The 27,618-nt window shown below is 31.7% G+C and overlaps 1 protein-coding gene across 1 annotated transcript; it reads right to left on the bottom strand.

Moving 5' to 3' along the window:
• Positions 1-21,892: 21,892 nt before the first annotated feature.
• Positions 21,893-25,620, bottom strand: LOC145093088 (mental retardation GTPase activating protein). Its single transcript, XM_079031129.1, has 5 exons — positions 25,364-25,620; positions 25,142-25,186; positions 24,800-25,060; positions 24,492-24,724; positions 21,893-22,187 (listed from the first exon to the last, which is right to left on the bottom strand). Exons 1-5 carry the CDS (start codon positions 25,581-25,583, stop codon positions 22,050-22,052), a joined length of 897 nt encoding a protein of 298 aa, XP_078887255.1. The 5' UTR covers positions 25,584-25,620; the 3' UTR covers positions 21,893-22,049.
• Positions 25,621-27,618: the final 1,998 nt, after the last annotated feature.

The following is a 27,618-nucleotide window of genomic DNA, read 5'->3' as shown; positions in this document are numbered from 1 at the left end:
TCTTGACTTGTCTTTTCTTCTTGGAAACATGAGATAAAAGAAAATACATTTGAATTGGTATAATGCAAAAGAATCAGACCTAGGAAGATGTGTTCATGACATAGGGGACAAAGTTGTCTAATGGTTAATAACTCTTGGACCAGAATTCCATTATAAATAAGAGGTGAGTGCTTTCATTTTTCTTCAATCCACTCTCCTTGGCCGAGAGCTCTTTCTTCTTCCCCGTGTTCTCTCTAAAGTCTTGAACATGGAGATTTTTATTGCTTGCATTCTCTCTTTAAGTCATAATATTGTTTTGGCTTAAAAGCTTAAGAGTTGTAACTAGTATTACATCAAGTTAGCACATTGTTGGTTTCTCAAGGTTTCATCCCCACTCTATCAACTTCCAAGCCTCCCCTAAAGGACTTAACTTGCTTCAAAGGTTGTTACCACTTCTTTCTTCTATGGTTGTGTTTTAAATCTTTCCTTTACTTGCAAGACGATCATTGGTGAGTGATAAAATGCTTATGATATTTTATAAAACTCAAGTCTTCCATTTGCCATTATTTGTAGTTTTTTAAACTAGTTTTTAAATAAAACCCAACAAGAGCAACATTGTTGAACCCCTTAAAGGGGATGGCAGTTTTAGGAGCTCTAGAAGGGCTCTAGAATTGATCCATATCGCTGATAAGGAAGTGATTTGAATATGGGTTAAATCATATTATTTAATCAATTTAAATTAGCTCTATCTACAAGTTACGTCAGCTAAAAATAGACCATTTTGGCCTTCCTAATACTTTGAGAATCCAATTTTCTCAAGTACTTTCTCCTTTCTCCTAAATATTATAGGGTTTTAGTCTGTTAGGTGTGAGCCATTAGAGGCATTCATACATTCAGTGCTAGTCCTTCCAACTTATTACAAGAGGTCGAGATCTTCAAGTAGATTACAAGTATATATGATTATACTTAAAAGGTTGGTAATCTTATCCCTCTTGTAATTTAATTTCACAGTTTTGAAAGTAGGTTTCTATAATAATAAAACCAATATCTAGGGTGCGTGTACACATTGGATTATTATTGAATACTTTCGTTGCCTAAATCTAGTATAAAGATGCATAGAATATCCAGAAGTGGTATCAGAGCTAATAGGTTTTAGTTATCTGGACTAAAGTTAAATGTCAAAAATCGAAGAACCTGTTTAATCGCAGGACGCAGCCTACATATGCCTGGTGTGGTGCACCCTGCCTATCTTTTTAAGTTTAAAGTTTTTTGCTAAAATTTCAAACTTGGGATTTATCTATAGTTTAACTTATTGTCTTAATCTATTTAAAACTAGATAATTCAACTAGGAGGATAAATATGTGTAATTTATTTGAAGTTAGTGATGATCGATTTAAAGTTAATTAATTAAAAGTTAATTAAAGATAATGTGAATAAAACATAAATTTTTAAATTTTTTAAAAATACACCCTTATATATATATATATATATATATATATATATATATATATATATAATATTATATATAATATATTATATATAATATTACTAAATGACATGTGTCCTCACATGTTTAATAAATGATCGTTATTCGAATCAAGACTTGGCCCCATTCATAAAGCCATGTTATAAGACATGTATAAGGAAAAAACCTATATGGCCATTGAATTAGTGTCCTTTTCTCTCACAGTGTCTTTGTGCGGTGGATTGTCATTAGTCAAAAGGATTCGATAGGACAATGTCTCATTAAAGGTATAACAAGTAAAAGTACTAAAAACAAAATTCTTTTTCTTATTTAATTTAGGAAAATATGAATAATTGCTAATCCATGAAAACGCACATTATACATTATTGTCTATTTATGGAGTATGTGTGGTTAACCGAACATAAGCTTGAGCGTAAGAAAAATATGATGTTACACTTGTCGTTGTGGTTTGTTGGTGGAACATGTGTGGTTAACCGACACGTCAATTCCAGATCCATGACATAATCAAGGATCACATGTTTTTGCATGGTTGGTTCAACACCTTATTTGTGAGAACATGGTATCCCTGGCACAAATATAGGATGTATAAATCTGAGATTAGCATGCCATTAAATAGTTTTAATGAATCTTAAAAGATCTAGGATTTTTCATTGCCAACGTAAATAACTTCGTGGTATGTCGACAACAACCCTCTACACAGCACAAAACTAAATATGGATCCTAGCCTAAGTAAATAATAAATTAGGGTTGAGAAAATTAGTTTGAGGATCAAAAAACGAACACAAGAATAGAAATTAAATTGAATAATGTCAAAAAGATAATCCACTAAATATACTACAATAAAAACCTCTCAAAATGATTACCTGGAAGGATGATCAAATTTGTATTTTGGAATAGTTGTCATTTATAAATAGAAAGATCATGTCTTAGCTTTTCCTAAGGTTTCTCCAACCACTACATTCCAAAATTGTTAACAATTGTTATTAAATTAACATGAGTTTCATTTAGTTAGGAGTTGACTATGGTTATAAATTAATCTAACCATGTATATATAATCAGCTCATTCTGATTTTGATATGAACAACTTGAAAATGTTCATTAAGGAGTTGAATAGATGTAGACACCCTTTGGGTATAACTTAGCCAATCATAGAAAGCCCAACTTTGATAGTACCAAATTCATTATCATAAATATAAGTGTCAAGAAGAATAAATTTGTTGCCCATGCGTGAAAGGTGATAAGTTTTTAGATACCTAATTAGTCCTCAAATGCCAAGGATAATAGGAAGACTTATTTTGATAGTTTTTCTGATAAACTATCATTTCGAAAATAAGAAGAAGGACTAATAAAGCATTAAAGACCAATATGTTTGATAGGTAAGACTAAAACGTAGAAAAATAATTTGATCATGGATTACAAGCCCAGGTTACTATCCATAGGATAAAAAGACAACTCATTCTGACAAATATTTAGTCAACAATCGAATATATAAATTTATACACCATTGGAATATTACTTCCAATATTTAGTATTTTTACTAGGGATAAAGTACTGGCATTCACAAGAATGTGTAGTGACAAAAAAGGGAGTAAAGAGGAATAAAACAAGGAGAAAGAAAGTTGATCATAAATACCAGGTTCTTGCTACTATTCATAGGATGAAAGGACACATATCCTAAATATTTAGTTTATGGTCTTATGATTCAAAACTGTTTATACAAATTTCATGAGATTATTGTGACTCATTTAAACATAGAATGTTTCATATATTTTGTATTTAAAAGAAAATGCATGAAGTCTATGAAACTTGTAGGTTGACAATAGTTCAAAAGGTTGATTCAAATATTTGAATGAGATGTAATATTAAGGAATCATATTCTTAAAAATGGGAACTGCATTGACAAAGATCCAATTGGATAGGAATTTGGAATTCATTTGACCACAAGTCTTATGATAAATGCAAGTTTTATTGGTCAAGACAGATCATAAAGCACTACGTTATATTGTGAATGTATGTTGGAATTAGTTTTGACTAATAGTCCATTTATGCTATCCACAATACAAACTAATTCGAATATATTGTGGATTCATTTTATTGAACATGTAAACATAAAATGCATTACCAAGTATATAATTGGATCAAATCATGGATATCATTTGATTGCAAGTCTTATGGTAACTATAAATCATGTTTATCAAGATAAATGATAATTACAATATTTGATAATGCGAATATTTGTTAGAATAAGTTTACATTAATGGACCGTTCAAATAAACCAGAACACATAGTAAAACTAATTTCGTGCGAACATTTTTATTAATCACTGAGTCTGGAACCTTCTAGGTATTCAGAGTTCTCATAAAACGAGGTTAAGAATCAACTAGGCAAAAGGATAAAATACTGAGATTCAACAAGGTTAGTGATCATCTTAGTCAAAAACCAAATTGATAATCTAAGGAATTATGAAAATGTTTCATAAATTATCTCCAACACTATCACTAAGAGTGTTATTGGAAATATAAACAAGTTATTGTTTGATTTGATGATTAATGAGTCAAATTATGCTTAACAGAACAGTTCATGGATTGTACCATGAATGTGTTACATGCGTCCTTGGTCTTGTACCAATTTAGAAGGTTTTGAGACGCCCTCTAAGATGTAGAGTGAGGGTTCATCCCTCACTAAGTGCATTCAGAAGTCTATGATTTGGAGGCTTACATTCTTCATCAAGGACTCAAAAATCTAAGACATAGCTTAGAGATTCCTTGTATCGTTGGACACCCCAACCAACATTTTGGATAATTTTTTTATAAAGCTTTTGAGAAGAAAATGTTTTTTACTCGAAGGATTGTCTTCCAAGAGATGGAGTTGTTATCCAAATGATTTAGTAGGAGCCACACTGATCTTGATATGATTCAAGACCCAACCAATGAAGAACCTTAAGTTGTTCCTATCATTCAATTCGAAATTGAAAGGGAAATTAAGGAAACTGACATACCTCCAACTCTTGATAAAAGACTTGAAAGAAGAATATATATATATATATATATATATATATATATATATATATATATATATAGTCATATAGATTGAGGCTATATGAGTTACTAGAAGACAGTAATCAATGGTAGGCCCTATAAGGATGTAAGATAGAAGGATACAGAGTGCGATATTCAGTCCATGAAAGTTTGGAAGACTTCATTGATCTAACACTTTGCATTAAATCATAAGTGTTAGTTAATCTTCAAGAAAATGACAAACATGGATGGGAACTAACAAATAGTAAAACCAAGATAGGTTATAAGAATGTATAAGCTTATGAACTTCATTTATGAACTAAAGAAGCATCACACAAGATGAAATCCTTGCTTTAATGAAAGAATTCGAAGACTATGATTTCTGAGAAAGGAATATGGACTATAAAATATGTCAAGGATAGTGGGAGTTATTGGGATTCTCGTTTCAATGAGAAAGTTCAAAGAGTTTGAACTTTTGAGAAAAGAAAATAAGGTGTGTGTGTGTATATATATATATATATATATATATATATATATATATATATATATGTATATATATATATATATATATATATATGTATGTATATATATATGTATATATATTAAGGGTAAATTACATGAATGGTCCCTGTGGTTTTGGATAGTCAGCATGCTTGGTCCATACAAAGAATTTTTAACTCGAACCGTCCCCGTGGTTTGCATTTGTTTTGGGGTTGGTCCCTACAAGACAGGAAATGACATTTATGCTCTTTTTATTTGTTTATTATTATATTTTTTAAAAAAATATTTAAATAAAAGTATATGTGCGCCCCATCCCTACCCCTAATGATTTCTCTCTGTTTGATTTATCATCCATCCCTCTTCTAAATTCTACCGATCTTCAATCTAACACCTTCCTCGCGCCACCATCACTTCATTGATTGTAGAAAGTATCTTATGCTAATATCATCACCGATATCCTTTGTCGTCACCTCCACCCACCCTTCCCCCTCTCCTTTTTAACAAACCCCTGTACCTTCCTCTTCGTCGATTACAACTCGAAAGTAGACGATATGCCAAACTTCCACTATGTTGCCCTTATGATGCCATTCAAACCTGTCACATTATCACGCCCCCTCTCTTCCCCTATCTCTCCACCCAAAATAATACCAATACATCACTGAAAGAAGACAGATCAAGCAATCATTCCTCCACTATGCAACGGTCTAGCATAAGTAGATAGTGGTTTACTAGAAACCCTAACTAAACCCTTTCCCTTTCGGTTTCATATCTTTGCGGTCGGAGACCTACCTTTCTAGATCTTTTGAACACCCTAATTGATAGCTTATTTTATTTCCTTACTTTTATTAGTTTATTTTAGTATTTTTAGCTATTTTTATTAATATTGCATTATATATTCTTTAGTTTCTTTATCATGGATCGTGTCAGGTACTTTCTATTTTGCATGAGTTGTTTTTTAGGGTTTTGGAGCTCATTACGGTTGCGGTTTGACTGGAGTTGGGCTTGGTGGGATTTTGATGCATTATTGGGCTTTACATATCGATCAAATGAGAATTGGGCTTAAAAAGTTAAAGATTTGGATGAAGTGGACTTTTGAAGACGGTTCATGGATTCTTAATTTGGGCATGAACTATCTATATTTAAAGTTTGAAGATGATTGGCCAAATTCAAATCATGTGAGTCATGGAGGGTACGAAGGAAATTTTGGGTGGTGGAGTGGGTAGTGGAGAAAAATGGACCAACATCATTCCGACAACACTTGCGAGGGTGGAGTCTCAGTCGCGTAACAAATGCGCGGGTACCCGCGCAACTGCACACTTTTGGGCATTTTGGTCATTTTGTTTACCATTTACCTTGGGGTTGGATCTTTTAGAGACACTTCGATTTTCCACAATTAGAGACCTGGAGAAGGCAATTTTGGGAGCTTGGATACTCATTCATCTCATCTTTCTAAGTAATTGGTAGATTTTTGATGCAAAAACACTTTTGTGATTGTTATTTTGTTGCCATGAGTGGCTAATTTCTCTATTTTGGTTAACTTTAGCTAAAACCCTTGGATGTTTGTGGGTTTTTGAAGGGTTCATGCTTAATTTTCATTTATCTTATGTTTATGATTCTATTTCATATTTTTTATGCTTGTTTAATACTTTTATCAGGAGCTTGGTACTTGAATGAGCAATTGTTGGTTTATTTCTTTGGTTTAGTATTGAATCATTGAATTTACTTAGAATAAGGGCTTTATGATGGTAGAAATCATCTCTAGATTATGAATCAGATGTGTAAGCATTGACATCCTCTAGGAATTAGGGATTCCTTCGTTCTTAAGGCTAATCAACTTATTGGGTTCAATTGCTTCAATTGGATCCTTGATTTTGATTAATAAGGTGTGTTGTGGGCTTCCCCAACCTCCATACTACCTTTGAGGAATCTTGGCATATCATGCTTCATGATTGCTATAACTAATATGGGATGAATGATAAGATTCATATTGAATCCTAATGATAAACACACAAATGTTCATTGTGTTGAATTGCCTTGATTAACCAATTCTCCTCAATATTTGAGCATCTCAGCATCTTGCTTAATTGCAAGGTTTCTATTTATTCAGGTCTTTTAGTTTTAAGCAATCGTAACACCCCCCCCCCCCCATTTTAGTTTAATTGTATTTAGTTAGTTTATTTACACTAGTTCTATTGGATTGCATTGGTAATTGAATACAACCATTTCCTCGAGGATCGATACCCCTTTTTACCATTATATTATGTTTTATTTGCAAACAAAGGGTGTAATTTGCTTGGTGGACTTGACATCCCATCACTAACCATTTCATCACCGTGAGCAAAGGTCAATCAGTCCGGTAATTGGATCGATCAGATAGGAATACACTTCTGAAATTGTAAGGGGGAATTTCTTGACCGATTGTACATATCCATGGATGTTCAGATTGCAGAGTTGCAAGTTGATGATTGAGAATCTTGCAGGGTGGGATATCAAGGTAGTAGTAGGATTTCTTGCTAGCGAGGTTTTTACAGACTTTAGATAAATGGTGGATGGATGTGATCGGTAGTGCCGACGAGTCTATGGAGAGATGCAGGGAATATGAAGGTTAGGGAGGGATAAAGGGAAGAGGTAGAGTGTGTTTGTTTAATAATTTATTCCATATAATAATTATAAAAAAAGAGTTTAAACAGATTAAAAAATATATCATCAAAGGTAAAAGAGTCATTTCAACTAGATTAGGTACCAAATTCGAAACAAATACAAACTCCAAGGACAGTCTGAGTTAAAAATTATTTATAGGGACCAAGAGTGCAGACTTCCCCAAACCACAGGGACGATTCGTGTAACTTACCCATATATTAATGCTAGTGGGAGAAATTAGGATCTTTGTTTAAATAAGAAAGTTTAAAGAGTTTGAATTTTGATAAAGGATGATAAGCTATGCTAATGGAAGTAACTCAGATCTTTGTTTCAATGAGAAAAGTTCAAGGAGAAATAATATGAATGCTAGTAGGAGAAATAGTATGCATACTATATTTGTTGATCTACTGAGATAGATCTAGGTAATTCATTATGATAAGCCAAAGTACATGAAGCTTCAAGGTAACTTGAAATAGTTCATAATATGTGGCATTACATTAAGCTAATGTCCTAGTTCTAGCATTGAGCTAGAAATGAACCGTGTTCCATGTTGTTGTGCTTATAGGATCAATCATGTATGTCATAACATATAGAAGATCTGATGACTTAAATGCCTCGAGCATTGTAGATAAGATAAGATGAACTTGGTGAGAATCGATGAATCAAAATCTATAACGTTCCTTATATGTAAATGTTACACTGATGCTTAGTTTCACACTACTAAAGACAGTTCCAATTACAGTAGAAATTTATGCATTTTACTGAATGGTGAAGTACTTGCTTGAAAGAGTACCAATTAATAAAGCATGGTGGATTTAATAATAAAATTAGAGTATATTTCAACCAGTTAAATGCAAAGGGAATCTATATGACTTCAAGAGATTTATTAGTGAAGTCTTTATTGAAGAATTTCAATCATTGATGATCCTTATGAAAGTTCTTGTGTATTAGTGAAGTCTTTATTGAAGAATTTCAATCATTGATGATCCTTATGAAAGTTCTTGTGATTGAAAAGGATTTAACTCGAGTATGGATCCTAAAGTCAATCAAGCTCATATGGTGTATACTTAGTAAGAACCGTCACATTTGATAGTTGTTTGAATGTGAAAGACATCATAGTCAGTAGAGTCATATCGAAAGAAACTCTTATCAATCCTTTCACTAAGTCAGGCTGACAGTGAAACTTGATCATAAGGCAATTGATTTGAAATGATTTGACTATAGCCCACTTGAAATAATTTGTTTTAGATTTTAGAACCTAAGAAGTATAAAGTCTTAATATGATTTGGCGATTATTAAGTAGATGTCTTAATATATGATGGTGATCAGTCAATTCAGTTAATTTATCACTGTGTTCTCCTTTTGCATGTTTAGAACCCACATCCTGAATATTAATATATTCAAAAATCCATAGTCGTTCATGTTGGATTGGTGTCTAAGTCCATAACTATTTTGGTATGTACTTGACCCGATGGTGCATGGTCCTTTTGGGTTTTGGGTTGCCTTCACCAAAGCAACTTGATAGGATGAATTATGGAGAGAAAGGATTAAATATGATTTATTAATATATTATGGGAATAATATATTAAAGGAGAAATCATATTGTTTAATTAATATTAGTCAATAATTAATTGGTAATTAGTTTTGTGACTAAAAGAGATTAATTAAACTTAAGGGACTGGAATTGTAATTATAAGATAATTGCAATTTGGGCCATGGATTACCTTTTATTATAAGGTGGACGAATTCTATGGGGAAGCCCATATGAAATCGTCCAAGGCCTTATGGAAAGGGCTACATGGGTTGCTTAGGGCTTAACCGTCCAAATTAGGGTTTCCTTGTTAGATAACCCTAATTGCCTCACTATATATAGATCCCTTAAGGACAAAAAACGTGGACAAGCAACCTTCTAGGGTTTCCACACGGTTTTGGCAGCCTCCATCCTCTCTCCTCTTCATCCTCTTGCTTATGGTGTTTGTGAACCATTAGAGGAGTGACACTTGTGACTCTAAGCCTTCCAAAGTCAATTCAAGGAGGAATTGGGATTGTTATTGCTACATAACAATCAAGGTAATATTATAAACCTATTCTCATGTTAATATGATTATTTGAATGCTAGAATTAGGGTTTATAGTCTTGGATAACTTGCATGTACAATAGAGAAACCTAGATCCAAGCATTAGGGTTTGTATGAGCACATAGGATGTCTTATGACCAAAACCCATCAGTAGTATCAGAGCCTAGACTGGTTTCAATTGTATTGATGCTTAATATGTTTGAAAAATTCAATTTTTTGGATTCTGGAGGTTGGACTCGCCGAGTCCGTAGCTGAACTCGCCGAGTCCATGCAGACTCGACGAGTCCAAGCCTGACTCGACGAGTTAACTCGTCAGATGGAGGGTATTTCGCGATTTCTTGCTGTTTTTGCTTATGGATAGTTACCTTATCATATTAGATCAATATAAATCCGATTTTATGATATATTTGACTATATTATTGATCTAATTGAATATATTTATCAATTAATAAGATAATTGTTTCCTTACGTGATAATTGATTAGTTATTTTGACTAAATTGATAAATTGTTTTGCAAGAAATCATTAAATAAATCAAATATGGATAATTATGTGATTAATTGTTAATTTAGATTATTTGTTATTTGATCCTTGTTGTTATGAAAAGTTTCATATTTTCCCCTTAGGTTTTATAGTTTAAATTTGAACCCCAAAAGTTTTTTTGTTTTGAAATTTAAATAGTTGAAACCCTAATGTTTTGAAATAGGTTTCAAAACTTGCCCTCAAGTTTTGGAATTTAAATTTTGAATTAATAGTTTAATTTTGATGTATATTTAAATTCTAAACCCTAATGTTTGAAATGTTTCAAAACTTGCCCTCAAGTTTTGGAATTTAAAAGTTGATTAAAAGTTTAATTAGGAATGTTAAATTCTAAGACTCTAGTATTGTTTTGAAAAAGTTCAAATCACAGCCTTATGGTTTTATTAATTAATTAAGGTATATAATTAAAAGAGGTTTAATAAATCCATAAAGTTTTGGTTTAAAATTTAATTGAATTAAAAGTATAATTGTTAAATTTGACCACATAATATTTTAAAAGTGTAAAATACACCCTATACTATATATAACATTAAAAGTCTAACATTATATATATATATATATATATGTATATATATATATATATATATATATATATATATATATATATATATATATATATATATATATGTATGTATGAGTAAAAGTCAGTCTTACAGTTAGTAGGCCTCATTCACGAAGCTGGTCTATAAGGGGTGTTTAAGGAAATTACCTATAAAATGGCGATTGAATGGGTATCCACTCTTACCCACCGCACTCTTGACTAGTGGAGGGTCGTTATCCGAACGGGTAGGATAGGACGAAACCTTCCATTATAAGTATATTGAAGTATAAAAGTAACTAAATGTTTTCATAAAATTCCCAATCTTAGTTACTTAGGCAAAAGTGAATTGATGCAATTCCATGAAATTACACTTTGTGCCTTTGCAAAGACGTTAGTGGAGCGTGTGTGGTTTACCGGCACACTAAATGGTTCTAAGCAAAGGTAGCAAAGGGTGACTCAATGTTTGTCATAGTTCGTTGGAGCGTGTGTGGTTTACCAGCACATCGAATAGGTGACTGTAACATGTGAGGGCACCATGTAAGTTTGCATGGTTATTCACACCCGCTTTGTGATCCTCGGCATCCCAGTCACAAACAAGAGGGGCATATAGAGATTTAAACATGCCATTGAAAGTTCAATGAATCTCAAAGGATCTAGGAGTTTTCATAGATTTAAAACTTAAATTTCTTTTTCGTTTTTTCGTGGTGGAAATTAGTGAATCGTCATTCACTTACCTTCAAATATTCTGCAATTAGGGTTACAACATCCCTCTTCCGAGTTGTAGAATATTGTGTTGGGTCCTAGCCTTAGTATCTCATTTGGGTGATTTACTAAGGACTCAATCAATCAACTAACTTGAATTCGTTTTCTCCTGTTTTGTAGATGTCAAAGTTCGACAACTACGGTCTTCCCAAATCCCGTGGAACAAGCATTCCACATGAAGATGATATTCCACGATTCAATTGAGGAACGAGAAATCATGCTTCACTTCCTCCTCCTCCTCCTATTGTTCTCCCCAACCCACAAGATCGAAGAATTGAAAAGTTCAAGATCACTCAAGCCCTTTTGGCAAGTAAACATAAAGAAGGAAAGTCAGTGTGTGCACACGTCCTAGGGATGAAGTCACACATTGATAGGTTAAGAATGTTGGGATCCGTTGTCTGTGAGGAGATGGCTGTTGATTGGGTTCTTCAGTCACTTCCTAACTCATATAGTGAGTTCATAAGAGAGTACTATATGATGAACCGCGACGTGACCCTTATAGATCTCACCTATATGCTTATTGCCGCTAAATCAGAAATGGTTTGGCGCAATAGAAAAGCAATGTTGATTGGTGAATCTGCCTTCGAGAGCTCTATGGATGTATTCAATGGCAACGAAAGACATGCAATGATTGAAAAGTTTGATCATAAGAGAAAGGCGATCTCTGAAGTAGTTCCATGTCCTGTTCCGATAGAGTCAATTTGCTTTTATTGCCAATAGAAGGGGCATTAGAGACGAAGTTGCCCCATTTACCTAAGAGATCTAAGAGATGGGAGAGTCGAAACGTATGGCTCTAATATAGGTAAAACCATTGACTAACTCTTTTAAGCTTCTATTCTAGATTCTTAATACATAATGTAATAAGATTACAATTGATGTTTTGTAGGATCGAAGAAAAGAAGGAAGCTTAAGGGAAGAAGTGAGCAGAATCTAACCACGAAGGAATGGATTTCGATCGCATTTCTCGAAGATTAGATTCTTGAGCTACTACTTAGAGTTAGAATTAGATTGCTAAGAAAGATGTATTAGCATAGTTTTTCAATGAATTGCATTGTAAGGACAAAATTTTTCCGGAATAAAATAAATTTTGATTTTATATTATTTATTTATCCTTGCAATGGCGTATATGAAAAATTGATGTTTGAATGTTTCTATTATTAGCAATAATGGATTTGGTTCTTATTATGTTATTTATGGAAAGTCGAGAGTCTACCAAATAGGGAGAGTTTCTCATCGCCCAAGTTTCAATTGGACAGAAACTTGGAATCATGCAACTTGGTTGCACGATGAATGAGAAATTTCATATTTGGAAATTAGACTAATTCATTGACAAAGTGTCAAGGGAAGGACTAGGAGATCGAGTACACAAAGGTGTGTGTTGATCAAGTCCACCATAAGAGTAACAAAGATATTCGTCATGATTTACTAAAAGTTTAGTAAATATGATTATACTTACAAGATTAAGTGTAATTCTGAATTGATTGAAAAAGTTTAAATCAATAGCAGAACGAATAAGAAGAATCAAGTAGACAGAAAGATAAAAGTTTCTCCATTCTAAGAAGAAGGGAGAGTAGGTTTTATGCTTTATGATAGGTCTTAGTGATTAAGAACCATATCTCAATTGATCCATCTAAGTAAGTCTTAGTACAATTGTATGTTTAAGAAGAGGAATCAAGGATTGAAGAAATGGTTAAATCAAGAAGTCAATCATACTTCGTTCCAAAAACAAGTCTTAGAGTTAAGATTGTGAAATTGAGTGATAATTATTAAAAAGGTCTATAACATTCATCAAATTTGGAAAGTTGTGATGTCTTGGATAAGACAAAGACCAACTAGGACCAATTTATGAAGTGTTTTGATAAAAGCTACACTAACTCTTGAATATTTGTTTGTCAAGAAATGTTTATTGACAAGAGAATCTTATATGTCAAGGAGTCAGTGTGAGTCTTAATGGTCTTGAAAGGTTTCAAGAACAAATCAAATAAACCTTATCGATCATCACTAGCACACGAGTTGAGGTTTACAACCTATCGTGATGACATTATTTTGTTTCTGTGCCAATCCAATCGAGTTAATTATGCATGTGAGTTCTATGAGTTCTCATTTTGAACGCATAAAAGGCAAAGCACCTTAATCAATGAAAGGTACATTGATAGGAAAGGGTGAGCTGCTTAACTACTTGGAAGTCATGGTGGGCAGTTGTGCTTCCATAAGGCAAGAAATCGAGATTAAGAAAGTTCGATCCATATGAGTTTGAATTTGTCGTAAACTTTGGTTTTGACAAATTCACATGGATAGGAACAAATACACCGTTTAAATCTAAGTGTCATAAGATTTCCTCCTTCATGAAAATGATTGTGAGGAAATGCTTTCACTAAGAAAGATTTTAAGAAGATAGTGATTGTAAAATTGCATTCTCGAATTCGATCATGGTTACGGTATCCCTTTCCATGATTTGAATTGTGAGGTTTGGCAATTAGTCTTAATTGTTTAGACACACATATGAACTATCTAAGGCAAAGGTGTATAATTTCAAGAAGCCTTGATAAAATATTATCAAAGCACTAAGTATTAGAAACATGAACTTAAGAAATTCAATAGGTATTGTTTTCTGAAAGTTAAGATGTTTATGAATACATGTCGAAGCTAGTGGGAGCATAAGTGTTATGTTTATAATAATCATCATGATAGTGGGAGCATAAATGTTATGATTGTATGATTATTAAGGAAAGTATTGCAAGGTTAGCAATATTAATTATAGAAAACAAGAGTCATACTTTGCAAAGTCGCAATAGTTGAAAAGTTGTTTTGCTATAATTAAGGGAGAGAATATTATGCTTCATTTCAAATCTAAAGGCTTAGGTTGTGGAATGTTAATAAATTTAGTCAAAGGTACATAGTGTGTTCTTAAAATTTCGATTATGATTACGGCATTCCTCTTCACAATTCGAATTTTGAGAACATAGCAAATAAAACATTGTGCGTCGTGTCCCATACGCTTCGGGTATAGGATCGATTGCAAATGCTTTAATGTTTTACCATTCTAAAATTTTCCAAATGTCTAGCGCATTTAGAGGGAAAAGGGACTAGAATCGGTTTTGACTAAAATAATTAAACAACTATCAAAGGACAATCCAAAGTTCGACGAGGATTGGTCGCTTGTGAGTAGTTGGAAGCATGGTATTGGATGGACCATATTGACATTATTATGAATAGAAAAGATTCTATTAAGAATAAGTTGTCATATGGAAAATATGGAAATGTTTCGATATTGGATGGACAATATCGACATTATTACGAATAGATAAGATTCTATTAAGAATAAGTTGTCGTATGGAAAATATGGAAGCGTATCCATATTGGGAATTGAATATTGAAAAATCTATGTCTAGATTAGAAACTTTTATGCAAAAGGATGTTCAAAGGAATTTTCTTTGAGTGAGAGACATCATATCTAATGAATTGTATTGTAACAATTTCCGATAGAGGACTTTGTAATATCATTGGCGATAGTCTTTGTGACTTTGGTGCAGTGATATTACGAAAGGATCATTGCATAAAATGTTAGAATCTAGCACATTCTATAAGTGGCAAGTATTTGATGTTCTTACACTTATGAAAAAGGATTTGGAGTTGTGAAATGAGAATGGATGGAAATGTGTTCAATTTGATCTATTTCACAAAAGTAAGAACCATAGGTAAACATTGTGTGCATGCTAAGAGCATGGGACAAGTGTAATAATTCAAGTAAGAAGTTGATTACCCGAAACGACAAATAATGAGTAATCAATATGGTGATAATTAAAAGGTGTTTTATTTATGCTTAAAGGGTTGAGGCCATATAGGATTAGTATTATTCTTGTGTTTCACATTTGCATGTTTTGACTTCCAGAATAATTGAATTTATTAAGAATAATCGAATTATTCGAACGGGCCATAGTCGTTCATATGTTGGAAGTAGATATGCATGAAGACTGTCGTGAATTGGTGTGTGGATTGTCTAAAAGAGTATTAGACATAAGCAAATGTTTGCTGCAATGTTCATGAGTGCTTATGAATATGATTTGAGCATTGGATTAAACCCACGCTCACTTGGATCACTCCATGAATTGTATCACGAGTGATTGGTGAGACGATAACATCTTATATTCTTGAAACCGAGATGTGTGAGTTGTATCTTGCGAATCGGTTGCACGTTGATAATATGTAAACGCCCTAGTAACTTGGTGTTATAAAACATATTGTTGTGTGTGATTCGGTTAGTGAGTGCAAGCAAGCATTGTATCAAAGTTTATCTGTTCCTTTTATCCAAAGTAGGATAAAAGCGATATCTTTGGACCCCTCGATGATTTAATGATGACAAACGTAAATGCTCGGCCGGGCTAGGGCTAATTTGATTTGTTCAATTAGTCATTCTTCATAAATCGGAATCGAGATATAGTACAAAGAGAATGATTTGAAATCATATCTCATATGATATCTAGAATGGAGGAATATATGATCCCTTATCTAAGGACACGCGTATCTGATAGGATCAGAGTTGACAGCGGCTTTGGAAAGCTACGATTGCAGATCAGGATCTGAAGTCATACGCATAATAGTTATTAGACTTATCCAAGTGGGAGACTGTTGGATTGGTTTGTAAGTCCATAACTATTTTGGTATGTACTTGACCCGATGGTGCATGGTCCTTTTGGGTTGCCTTCACCAAAGCAACTTGATATGATGAATTATAGAGAGAAAGGATTAAATATGATTTATTAATATATTATGGGAATAATATATTAAAGGAGAAATCATATTGTTTAATTAATATTAGTCAATAATTAATTGGTAATTAGTTTTGTAACTAAAAGAGATTAATTAAACTTAAGGGACTGGAATTGTAATTATAAGATAATTGCAATTTGGGCCATGGATTGCCTTTTATTATAAGGTGGAAGAATTCTATGGGGAAGCCCATATGAAATCGTCCAAGGCCTTATGGAAAGGGCTCCATGGGTTGCTTAGGGCTTAAGCATCCAAATTAGGGTTTCCTTGTTAGATAACCCTAATTGCCTCACTATATATATATATATATATATATATATATATATATATATATATATATATATATATATATATATATATCCCTTAAGGACAAAAAACGTGGACAAGCAACCTTCTAGGGTTTTCACACGGTTTTGGCAGCGTCCATCCTCTCTCCTCTTCATCCTCTTGCTTATGGTGTTTGTGAACCATTAGAGGAGTGACACTTGTGACTCTAAGCCTTCCAAAGTCAATTCAAGGAGGAATTGGGATTGTTATTGCTACATAACAATCAAGGTAATATTATAAACCTATTCTCATGTTAATATGATTATTTGAATGCTAGAATTAGGGTTTATAGTCTTGGATAACTTGCATGTACAATAGAGAAACCTAGATCCAAGCATTAGGGTTTGCATGAGCACATATGATGTCTTATGACCAAAACCCATCAGTTCATACTCTTGGGAGTAAGCATGGGAATTAGGACTGTCATGAGGTTAGTGGATTTTCCATTGAGATTTGACATACAATGGAGTTTGTGTTAACAATCTTGAGTACTTGAAATGGTGATTTTTAATATTGGAACAACCCACACTCAGAGAGATTACTTCATGGATTCAATCATGAGTAATTATGAGATGATAATATCTTTTATTCTGAAAATGGAGACACCTTGAGTTCTTTGCATACAAGTTGGTTGTGTATTGGTCATGCTCAAACGTATTCCATAACTAATGGTTATAATGAGTAAGTCCATGCATGATTTGACAAGTAGACAAACTATGTAATCAAAGTTTATATGTTCCCTTTGCTTTAACAGGAAAAATGATATCCATGGGCCCCTCAATGATTTCGTGCTGATATATCAACTCCCTGGTCGTTTCCGGACTAAACTGATGTGTTTAATTAGCAGTTTGATTTGATCACCAAAAAGCTGAAATCAAAAAACATAATGTTGAACTGTTAGGTTGATTCATAATCTATGACTCAGTTCACAAAGATATCTGGTAGAAACATAGGAATAATTGATCACTTATCTTACAGATGATACTTGATAAGATTGGAGTTCAATAGTTGTTTTGGAAGGCACACTTTGTTGATTATTCGAAGATTATTTGACTAATAGTAGTTAATGAATTATTCAAGTGAGAGACTGTTGGAAATATGTGTCCATTGTCATAACTAAACTGGTATTATAATTTTGGGAATAACAACAAAGTCCTTTTTGGGTTACCCACAAGAGCTAAATTAGCTAGAATAGATTTTAAGAGAGTGAGGAAAATAGTTTATTAAATTATTACATGTTAAAAAATTAATTATAAACTTATTAAAACAGTTTAGCATTAATTAGAATTAATCATAATATCATTAAAGATGTAGGAAGTGAATGCTAATTGTTCAAAAGTTGACCAAGAGAAACATTCTAGAACCCCTTAAGGGGGTGGACGGTTTTGAGATATCTAGAAGGGTTCTAGAATTGTTCCTAATAACCGATAAATAAAATATTTAAATCTGGATTACATCTGATTATTTAATTGATTCAAATCAACTTTTTCTGCAAGTTACCTCTGCTAAAAATAGACCCTTTCGCCTTCATTATTTTCGTTACTAATCTTGCTAGTACTTTGTGAATCCAATTTTTTCATGCACTTTCTCCTCTCTCCTAAATAGTCTAGGGTTTTAGTCATTTGGGTGTGAACCATTAAAAGGAATTCCTACTTTGGGTGCTAGTCCTTCCAAGTGATTTCAAGAGTTCGAGATCTTCAAGTGGATTATAAGTATATAAGACTATACTTGAAAGGTTGGTAATCTTATCCCAGTTGTTAGTTTAATTTCATAGTTTTCAAAGTAGGTTTCTATAATCATAAAACCTAGATCTACGGTGCATATACAGTTGGGATTATTATTGAATGCATCCATTACCTAAATCTAGTGTAAAGATGCATAGAAAACCCGACATGGTCTTATCTACAAATTGGGGATTTAAAGACCTATATGTATAGAAAGAAAAAGGAACAAAGAATTCATATTTATTACATATGAGTAAACATGATAACAAAACAAAATCTTGGTGAAGGAAGAAAGCATATTGTCATATTAATATTTATAAGAATTAACTATACGAGATGCAAGTCCTTTTCTACAGTACTCTATATCATTAGGTTATGTTCATGACATACCAAATAAAATCTTTTAAGAATGTATGTAATAAATATATGTATAATTGTATATTACACACACAACTTTAAAAAAGAGACATGACTGCTACAACATAATGTTCCTTAATTTCCCTCTTAACTTCTTAAGACTGTGACTCTTGCACTGTAATACAAAGTGGATCATAAATAATTTGTATTCATTTATTTATGATACAAGACTCTTAACTAATCATATCCAACCAAAAATTTGTCCAAAATGATTTACTAAAAAAAGTATGACCTTTTATGCATGAATCATCAGTAAGCTCAAAACATTCGAGTAATGCATCATCCATAAGTGATCTACAAAATGGATGGCATTTTCGCCTTCATAAACAGTTTCTTAATTATCATGTAATGAATTCCATATACATAATTTTTTGTCAAATTGGAAGTAGAACGGGTATATATATTCACCTCTTATACAGAAAAAATGACTAAATATCCAGATTTCAAAAAGTACCTACATATGATATGCAAATCCACAATATTTTTTAAAGTTTGAAATTAAATAGTAAGAAAAGTTTTGTATAGTTAGAGTAGGGGTATACTCAGTATATGTTGCTCCTCTATGTCTAAAGCTAAAGTTATCGATGTAACATACAAAATGTTATTTTAAAGGAGCAATTGTCCCGCCAGATGTAACACATATAACCCTTCTAGGCCCCACGCTTCCTATTACCTCATGAATGTTACAAAATATTATAAGAAACAAAATATATACAAAAAAATGAAGTGAAGTGAATATGCCTGATAAAGAAGAATTATGATGATCAATAATATCAACATCTTTCAGATGAAGGGCCAAGTCATAAAAAGATGTTGTTTCAGCCACAACATCCATTGACATGGCTACTACTTAACTGCAATTAAACCACTTATTAATCTTAACTAAGAGTGATTAAGTACCTAAACCAATCAAGTAGTTATAATCAACTTTAAGAAAAACCAATAAGAGCATCATAAAACAATTCATGAAATAGGTACTGGATATGATGAAAACATTCTTAGGCTCATTTTTAAATGATGCATATGCTTAATTATTACAACCCCAAAAGTAAAAATCCACTTCTTACATATTAAAAATATATAGACAATGATTAAAGCAATCATTGATATCACATGACATGATTTGTAAGCAAAAAAGAAACTCAATGTTACATCGGAAAGAAACCCTAACTTGGATAATCTTATTTTCTCTATAACACTCTGATTAAGGGGATTATATAAAAACTACTATATGGTTGGCTTTTGTTTTTTTTGTTTTTTTTGGTTTAACCACCAGACAATTTATTTATTATCTAACCAAAAAAAGCTTTTATACATGGAACTGAACCTAATTGGCATTAAAATAAATTAACCAAGATGGAGAAATTGTTTTAATAAATTAACTATTCAAAATTTTGTTTTTACTTTAACCAAATGATTTTGAGTTGTTTATTCTACAAAGGAGGGAACTAAGAAGAACCTCATCTAAAACTTGTGTTTCTAAAGAATCTAAGGCTTAAAAACATATCAATTTGAAGTAAGTATGAGTAGTGAATAAAGGTGGTCTATAGGTTCAATATGGAGGTGGAATAATAACATCTGACTATTTTAAGAAATTCAACCCAAGAAATTAAGCAAGTGTCACTAGAATTCACTCCAGATAAAGTAAAGCATTTAATTTAAGTTTGTAAGAATACATTAGTATTGATTTTTAGTAATCTATCATATTGAAGATAAACATTGTATAAAGATGTTGTTATTAGTTATCAATCATAATATCTCAAACCACTTATTAGCATATTGTTGAACACTATTGAAGATAAATATTGTATAGGATGGTAAATCCATACTATAGCAACCCACAAACTTACTAAAGCACCTGATGCCACACTCACGATACTATCGAATAACCACAATATGATAAGAACTGGGAGTATAAACATCGGGGGTAAAACTATCCATCATCCTGCTATTAAACAAGGATGGGTGGAATGAGGGTGAGGTGTAAAGAAGAAAATTTTGTCACCGAAAGAAGTTGCAAGAAAGAAGATCGAGTTGAATTCTTTGGAATCCTCTAGAACGGAAATCCCATCTCATTCGATCCATTTTTCGGGAAGCTTTATGCTTTATAAATTATTGGGAGGTGAGGATCCTTCTTGGCCCAAACGAATCTAGTGTTTCATTGTTAATCATAACTTTCTAATAGACGAGTGAAAAAAATAGGAAGAGAGACGAACCAAAACATATCTTAATCGGACATAGGACTTGTAAACTCGAGAAATCGTCGCAGTCTCCGGCGAGGTGAGGTGAGCCCGAGGTCGCCGACGAGAAGAGATGAGTCAAGGTCACCGACAGGCGTGGTGAGCAGAGAGCACTTGTACGTTTTCAATGGTTCTTGAAAAAAGCCCCAAAATGGTCCCTGCGTTTTTGTGATACAAATAATGGTCAATTTGCGTTAATTTGAAGAATTATAAAACGACATGCTTACACGACACGCATTTTATGATAAATGTCCTCTTTGTTTTTTTAAGACACATAATTTTGCGTATCATAAAACCAGTATATGCTATAGTTTACATGTCATTAATGGTCTATATTCTAGTAGTGGACTGTCTATCGGATAAGGTAAAAAAGTTTTAAGATTAAAAAGCAATTTGGTCAATTACTCTTATTTTTTAATTAAAATATTATCAAATCTGAAAAATAATTAAAAGATTATAATAAATATAATTTTTTTTTGGACAAAGATAATATTTTAAACGTAAAAAAAGATATATATATATATATATATATATATATATATATATATATATATATATATATATTAAATTTAAAATCAGACAAATATTGACGCCTTAATTAAAAAATATATACACAAAATTACCCCTTCGTTTTTTACCTTACTCCGCTGCTTAAATTATCTCACAAATTTGAAATGAATATTTTAAAATGGGTTATTTAAAATAGTCATTGCGAGGGTTGTTAATTATACTTTATACGGATATTAACCTGGACTGAACTATCACATTTGGATAATATAAACAAATAATGATTAGAACTAGTAAAAGTTTAATGATTACTACAAACTTCACGAAATAAAAACAAATATGCAAGTAATACACCCACACAAACATTAAAAAACGCCTTTAAACTAATTACTTATATTGATTTCATCCTTGCAAAATCGAAAGACTTGGATCAAACCTTAATCCATACCATATTTCATACATAAATCATTATTTTATTTTTTTTAAACTACTAATTACTCTTGTAATTACTACAGTAATAAATTAGTTTAATTGTTTTCTTGTTGGCCACACATTCTTGAAGGAGAAACACCCACTCGTTCGCTTGCACATGCAACCATATCTCTTCACTTCATCCTCATCATCTTCTTTTGTTTCTTCTTTTCCCCCCACATCTTCCTCCTGTGCATGATAGGTACAACTCACGTTACTGTCACATGCATGCTTTTCATTTCACCAAAATTTGAATATCTAATATCTAAAGAACAAGTTATTACAACAATATTACGTCTTATTTAATTGACTTAACGTCACAACAATAGAAATAACACTAGTTTTAATTACTAGTTTGTTTATTTTAAAATTTCTAAAATTATGACTCTTTTTATCGGTAGCAGAGGCTTTCTTCAACAAAAAGTCTCTATGACTTGTCTAAGTCATGCCATGTGATCAGTAAAAATGGATCATATTTGTTTCTACCAAGATGTTGAATTAACTTTTTATGATCATTTTAAGTGTTCTTTTTGTCTTTATATACAAATAGTTAAAATTATATTTTTTGCCATTTAAAGAATATTGAATCATATAACTTTTAACATTTTCATGACTTTTCTTGTAATAATGTGTATCTTTTCAATCTAAAAAGACGTGGATAGTGGAACAGCAAGGCACCTTTTTCGTGATATAAACTCATGTGATTGTAACATATGTAAAAAAAATGTACATAAATTTAAATTATAGTTTGTACACACTACGTACATATATATGTATGTATGTATGTGTGTATGTGTTTTTTGTACAATTCATATGCGTGCGTGTGTATATATGTGTGTATGTTTGGGTGTGCATATGTATAAGAATCACGAAGAAAATGGTAAAAGTCATATATAAGGAGGAAAAGGGCAATGATTAAGAGAAGACATAAAACTGGAAATCGATAAATGATGGTGAAAAGAGGGAAGAAAAGATGCCATTATTTTCAAATATCTTCTGGTTGTTGATTGAACCCTTTTGTTTCATATGTTGGTTCTTCTTCCCAAAATATGTCATGTCTAGGTGTCGTTTTGGAAAAGCTGCTTTCATCTTTATAATAAAGCAATCTTCTTCTTTTATTCTGTTTCTAAGATAAACGTTTATGAAACAAATTTATATTGTCTTGAATAGTATATGTAACCAACCATATATTTTTATTAATTTATGTAGTTACATAACTTGTTTTTGTTACATATTCAATTATTCAGCCATAAATTGATAAAACGGTTGAAATTATTATGTAATATGATAAAATGTTTGTATGTTGTTATATAAGTTCATGACTTATAACGTATGTGCATAAGCTAATAAAAACATTCAACTTGGTTGATAATTTTTAAATAAGACTTTCTTAGTATGACTTATTGTTTAAGAGTGTGGATCGTGGAATTAGTTTATTTAATAAAATTCTTAAAAGATTTTATAACAATAGTAAAAAAAACTATTATAACTAATTTGTGAAACTCCATCTCGTCTTTTTGGTATTTTTTTCTAATGGGAAGTGACCCATACACAAATATAAAACATTTTAAAACACATGTTTAGAGATAAACTCTTGTATATGGATCACCTCTTTTTTACAACTATGCTATTATTAGCAAAGAAAACAAACTCTGATAATTCATTAAAATGATGTAGTTTTATGGTATTAAAACGATCTTTAAAATTTTCATCATATAGATCAAGAAACACAAATAATCTAACAATTTCTTTTAATATAACATATCCTACTATTTATACCAAAAAAAATATTAGAAAAGATTATGTTTATTTTAATTGTTGGATATGTAAGTAATGATTGTAACACATTTGAGTTTAGCAAGTGTTGAATATACCCCAGATGAAAGCTGGCTCTGCAGAATGTGAATGGGTAAAGTACCCTACTATGCACGATTTCCTTCGGTTTACCCTCTTCCTTTCAAATAAAATGGTCCCACGAAATTTTTATTTTGTTTTCTCTAGTTATTTCATATTTTTTTTTTTACAATTTATTTTCAAAATATTTTAAATAATTTGTAATTTCAATCCTAATGGGTTATATTCTTCCAATTCTGATTTCATTTTCACGATTATAATAACAATAAATCTTCATTTTATCTATTTTTAAAGGATAATATCCAAATAATTAAATGGAGATTCCACCATCCAAAAAAAGAAACAAAATAACAAATCTTTGATCAGCATATAGACCTAACACTTACAGCTATCTCAATCGGTTAAAACTTTTATATTGTCAATATCTTGAAAAGATTCTAAAAATATCCAAAAAAGAACCCGATACAAAATTTGAAATACTATACGTTCCTATCAAACCCATATATGTTAAAAAAGACAGCCATAATTTTCATAAAAATATCGCCAACTTTCAAATTTTTGAAAATCAAAACACAATTTTGTAACTAGCATTTATATTTATTTACACAAATAAACAAAGTATGTAGATAAGAAATTTACCTTGAATTTGAAATTTGAATTGGAATTGGATTTAGATTCTGATTCTGACTTTGAGCTTGAATTTGACGAATCTAAGTTCATATTGAATTTCATCGACCTTTCTTGAATCGAAGGAGTAGAAGTCGGGCTCACAGTACTACTCTCAACAAGATTACTTTGAATTCCAACATCACGTTTCATCATCATCATCATCAACCTCTCTTCGATCTTATTGTCTTTAGCCTCATTTTCGTCTGTTTAATCATTAAAATGTTATCACCAAAAAGAAAAAGAAACAAAAAAAGTTAGCAAAACGGATGTTGTAGAACCTTGAATCGGGTGAATATTTGCAAGTTTATGAGGCAAGATTCTTGAAGAATGGTGGATTAAAGGTGCAGACATGGTCATTCTATTGGCTATGTTTCTGAAAGATCGTCCATTCATGAGTGTTTTTGAAGATAAACACTCAACCGGGACTTCACCAGAAAGTGGATTACATATATATCTTTCTGCTTCATTCCATTTCGAGTTTAGAGCAAACCCTTCTGGTGATAAGTACTCCCATGTGTTTATTGACCTCAATTGTAATGCTACAAGTTTTCAAAACAAATTAGTCCACTTTTATTTCAAGAAACCAAGTAATTTTAAAAGAAAGATGGTAAAACATTCACCTTTGAGCGCGTTAGTAAACGAGTAAGTCGACGGGTCTATCTCCTCTGTGGATGGATAATTTACTTGTTAGATAAAAAAAGAATAGGATAAATATCCTACCTGGCTGTAACTGTAACTGACAGTTACGGTTACAACCAGATAGATTGAATCAACAACCGGTTGTAATTAAAATTACAACGGGATGTTAATTCAAGTTAAAAGATTGATCAGTATGGTTATACCTTTGAGGGTGTAGCCAGGGGAGGATGCAGTGCTGGAGATGGTGAAATTTGAACGGAACGACTTGCATGCATCCTCCCTGAAGCTTGTGATCCGTGAAGACGAGAAGCGTCTGGAGATTGTGTTGTCACGGCTTATCATTCGGGCTTTGACACCAACTTCTTTGAAGTTTTGATCTTGTTTTGTTTGAGAATTTAAAGAAGATTGAGTTTCCATGGCCATGGGAGAAAAGAAATGAAGGTGTTAATGTGCTTGAAATGGCAAGAGGGCTTGTTTTTATAAGGGTGGACCCGATGACAACTATTTGAATGTTGGTCGGAGTGTAGTGAATTTTCCCTCCATGAATATCATTTAATGTCTCTATTTTAAATGGTTTGATTCAACTTAATCAAACTGTAATAATCGAAAGCATATGTAACTTTACTGTTGTGTCCATTTATTTTTATAATATAATATTCTATAGAGAAGAATTAATAAAGATCTGGAAAGCTTATCAAAGAGAAATAAAAGAAAGATAGAAGTCGTTCGACTTATAACTAATCAAATTATGTCTCCTTTCTACTTAAAACCTGACGGAGATTCATCACTCGTATGCTTGATAATACTGAAGTTTATTTCTAAGTAAACGAATATGTTTTTAAAAACAGAAAACTCATAAATTAATTGTCTTAAAAAATTAACTTTTGAAATTAATAGAGAGTTAAGAGACATGTCGTGTAGTGTCAGTATTTGAATAGATATGATGTCATGTCATACGGATTATTGGGATTTCAGAAATAAATGATAACAATTCATGTTTCCGTACAAACTTCATAAATGGAGCAACATACCAATTAATGTTAAGATACAATCAAAGTTTATACCATTGCATTAGGCCATGGGTTATGGGACAAGCAAGTGGTTTCTCCACATCTTACTACCATCTTCTTCAATGCCGTACGTGTAACGAAGAGAAAGGAATAAAGAAAAAGAGTCAGGAAAAGAGAAGAAAAAAAGTTGCTGGATCATGCCCGTTGGTGATAAACACAAAGAACCATCACAACCAATGGCAATGGCCAAGTCTAAAATTTTGATATAGGGTTATAAAGGTTGTCAATATTCAAAATAGTAAGTGTAAATAGTTTTTTAATATTTAAAGTCGTAAATCAAAAAAAAATTATAATTTAAGCAAAAATTGAATCCTTCTATCCACCATGTCTTGAAATGAATTAATCATATCATAAAAGAAATTATAGAAACAAATTACTTTCAATAAAAATAACTAAACAATTGTTTAAAATTTGATCATACATACTATTCCACAAATTATTTTTGATATATTTCATTCTAGGAAAAACTCTCTTTACTTTTGTTGTAGCAACACAAAATATATATTTTAAGAAGTTATCATAATTCATATATTAAAAAAATAATACAATCTCTTTAGCTAGTAATACAATAACATTGAACATGTTTATATATATATATATATATATATATATATATATATATATATATATATATATATATATATATATATATATATATATATATATATATAGTTTCAATAAATCATACAGCAAACATATCACCCGATAATTTAGGGGAACAATTAATTATCCAGAGAAAGAACCAAAAGTTTATTTCCTTTCTCTTTTAGACAACTCATCATTCATTATACTCAAGTAGTTTAAATATCCAAGGAAATGAGTATAATTCTCAATTTTCATCCCTGTCGATCATACACATCCGTCATGCTCACGGCGATTAAACACCCTACCCCATTTCCACTAAACATGTCACCTAAAAACACACACAACAGATAATAGGTTCAAAATAACATTTGCACGCAACCATATTTATCATAAAACATACTGTCTATAAATAAATAAAAAAAACACATAATAAACACGTAATAAACATTTATGTGCGAGCAATTATAGAACAAGAAAAAACTCACTGTGCAACAGATAAGTCTTAACCGAAGCTTTATTATTAATTTGCACCATACATTCCACGAACAAATTTTCTAAGGCAATCGTCCTAGAAAACATGTTACGTACTCGTTTCGGTTCCATCACACATATGTTTCCTTCGGCCAACCAATAATTATTTCATCATGTTAATTAAAATGTTCGTAACAATTTTAATAAAAATATTATTATCTTTTCTTTTTTTCTTTTCTTTCATGTCATCGTTCCCATTTAATGAGGTTTAACCCGTAAAAGATTTAATACTTAAATGTCAAAATAACTAAACCTTAAAAGAAAGACTTTGT

This window comes from Lactuca serriola, chromosome 3, assembly GCF_051521515.1.
Source record: "Lactuca serriola cultivar US96UC23 chromosome 3, Lser_US96UC23_V15, whole genome shotgun sequence".
NCBI lineage: Eukaryota > Viridiplantae > Streptophyta > Magnoliopsida > Asterales > Asteraceae > Lactuca > Lactuca serriola.
The sequence above is the reverse complement of the archived record's forward strand: the minus strand, read 5'-3'. Positions and strand labels throughout refer to the sequence as shown.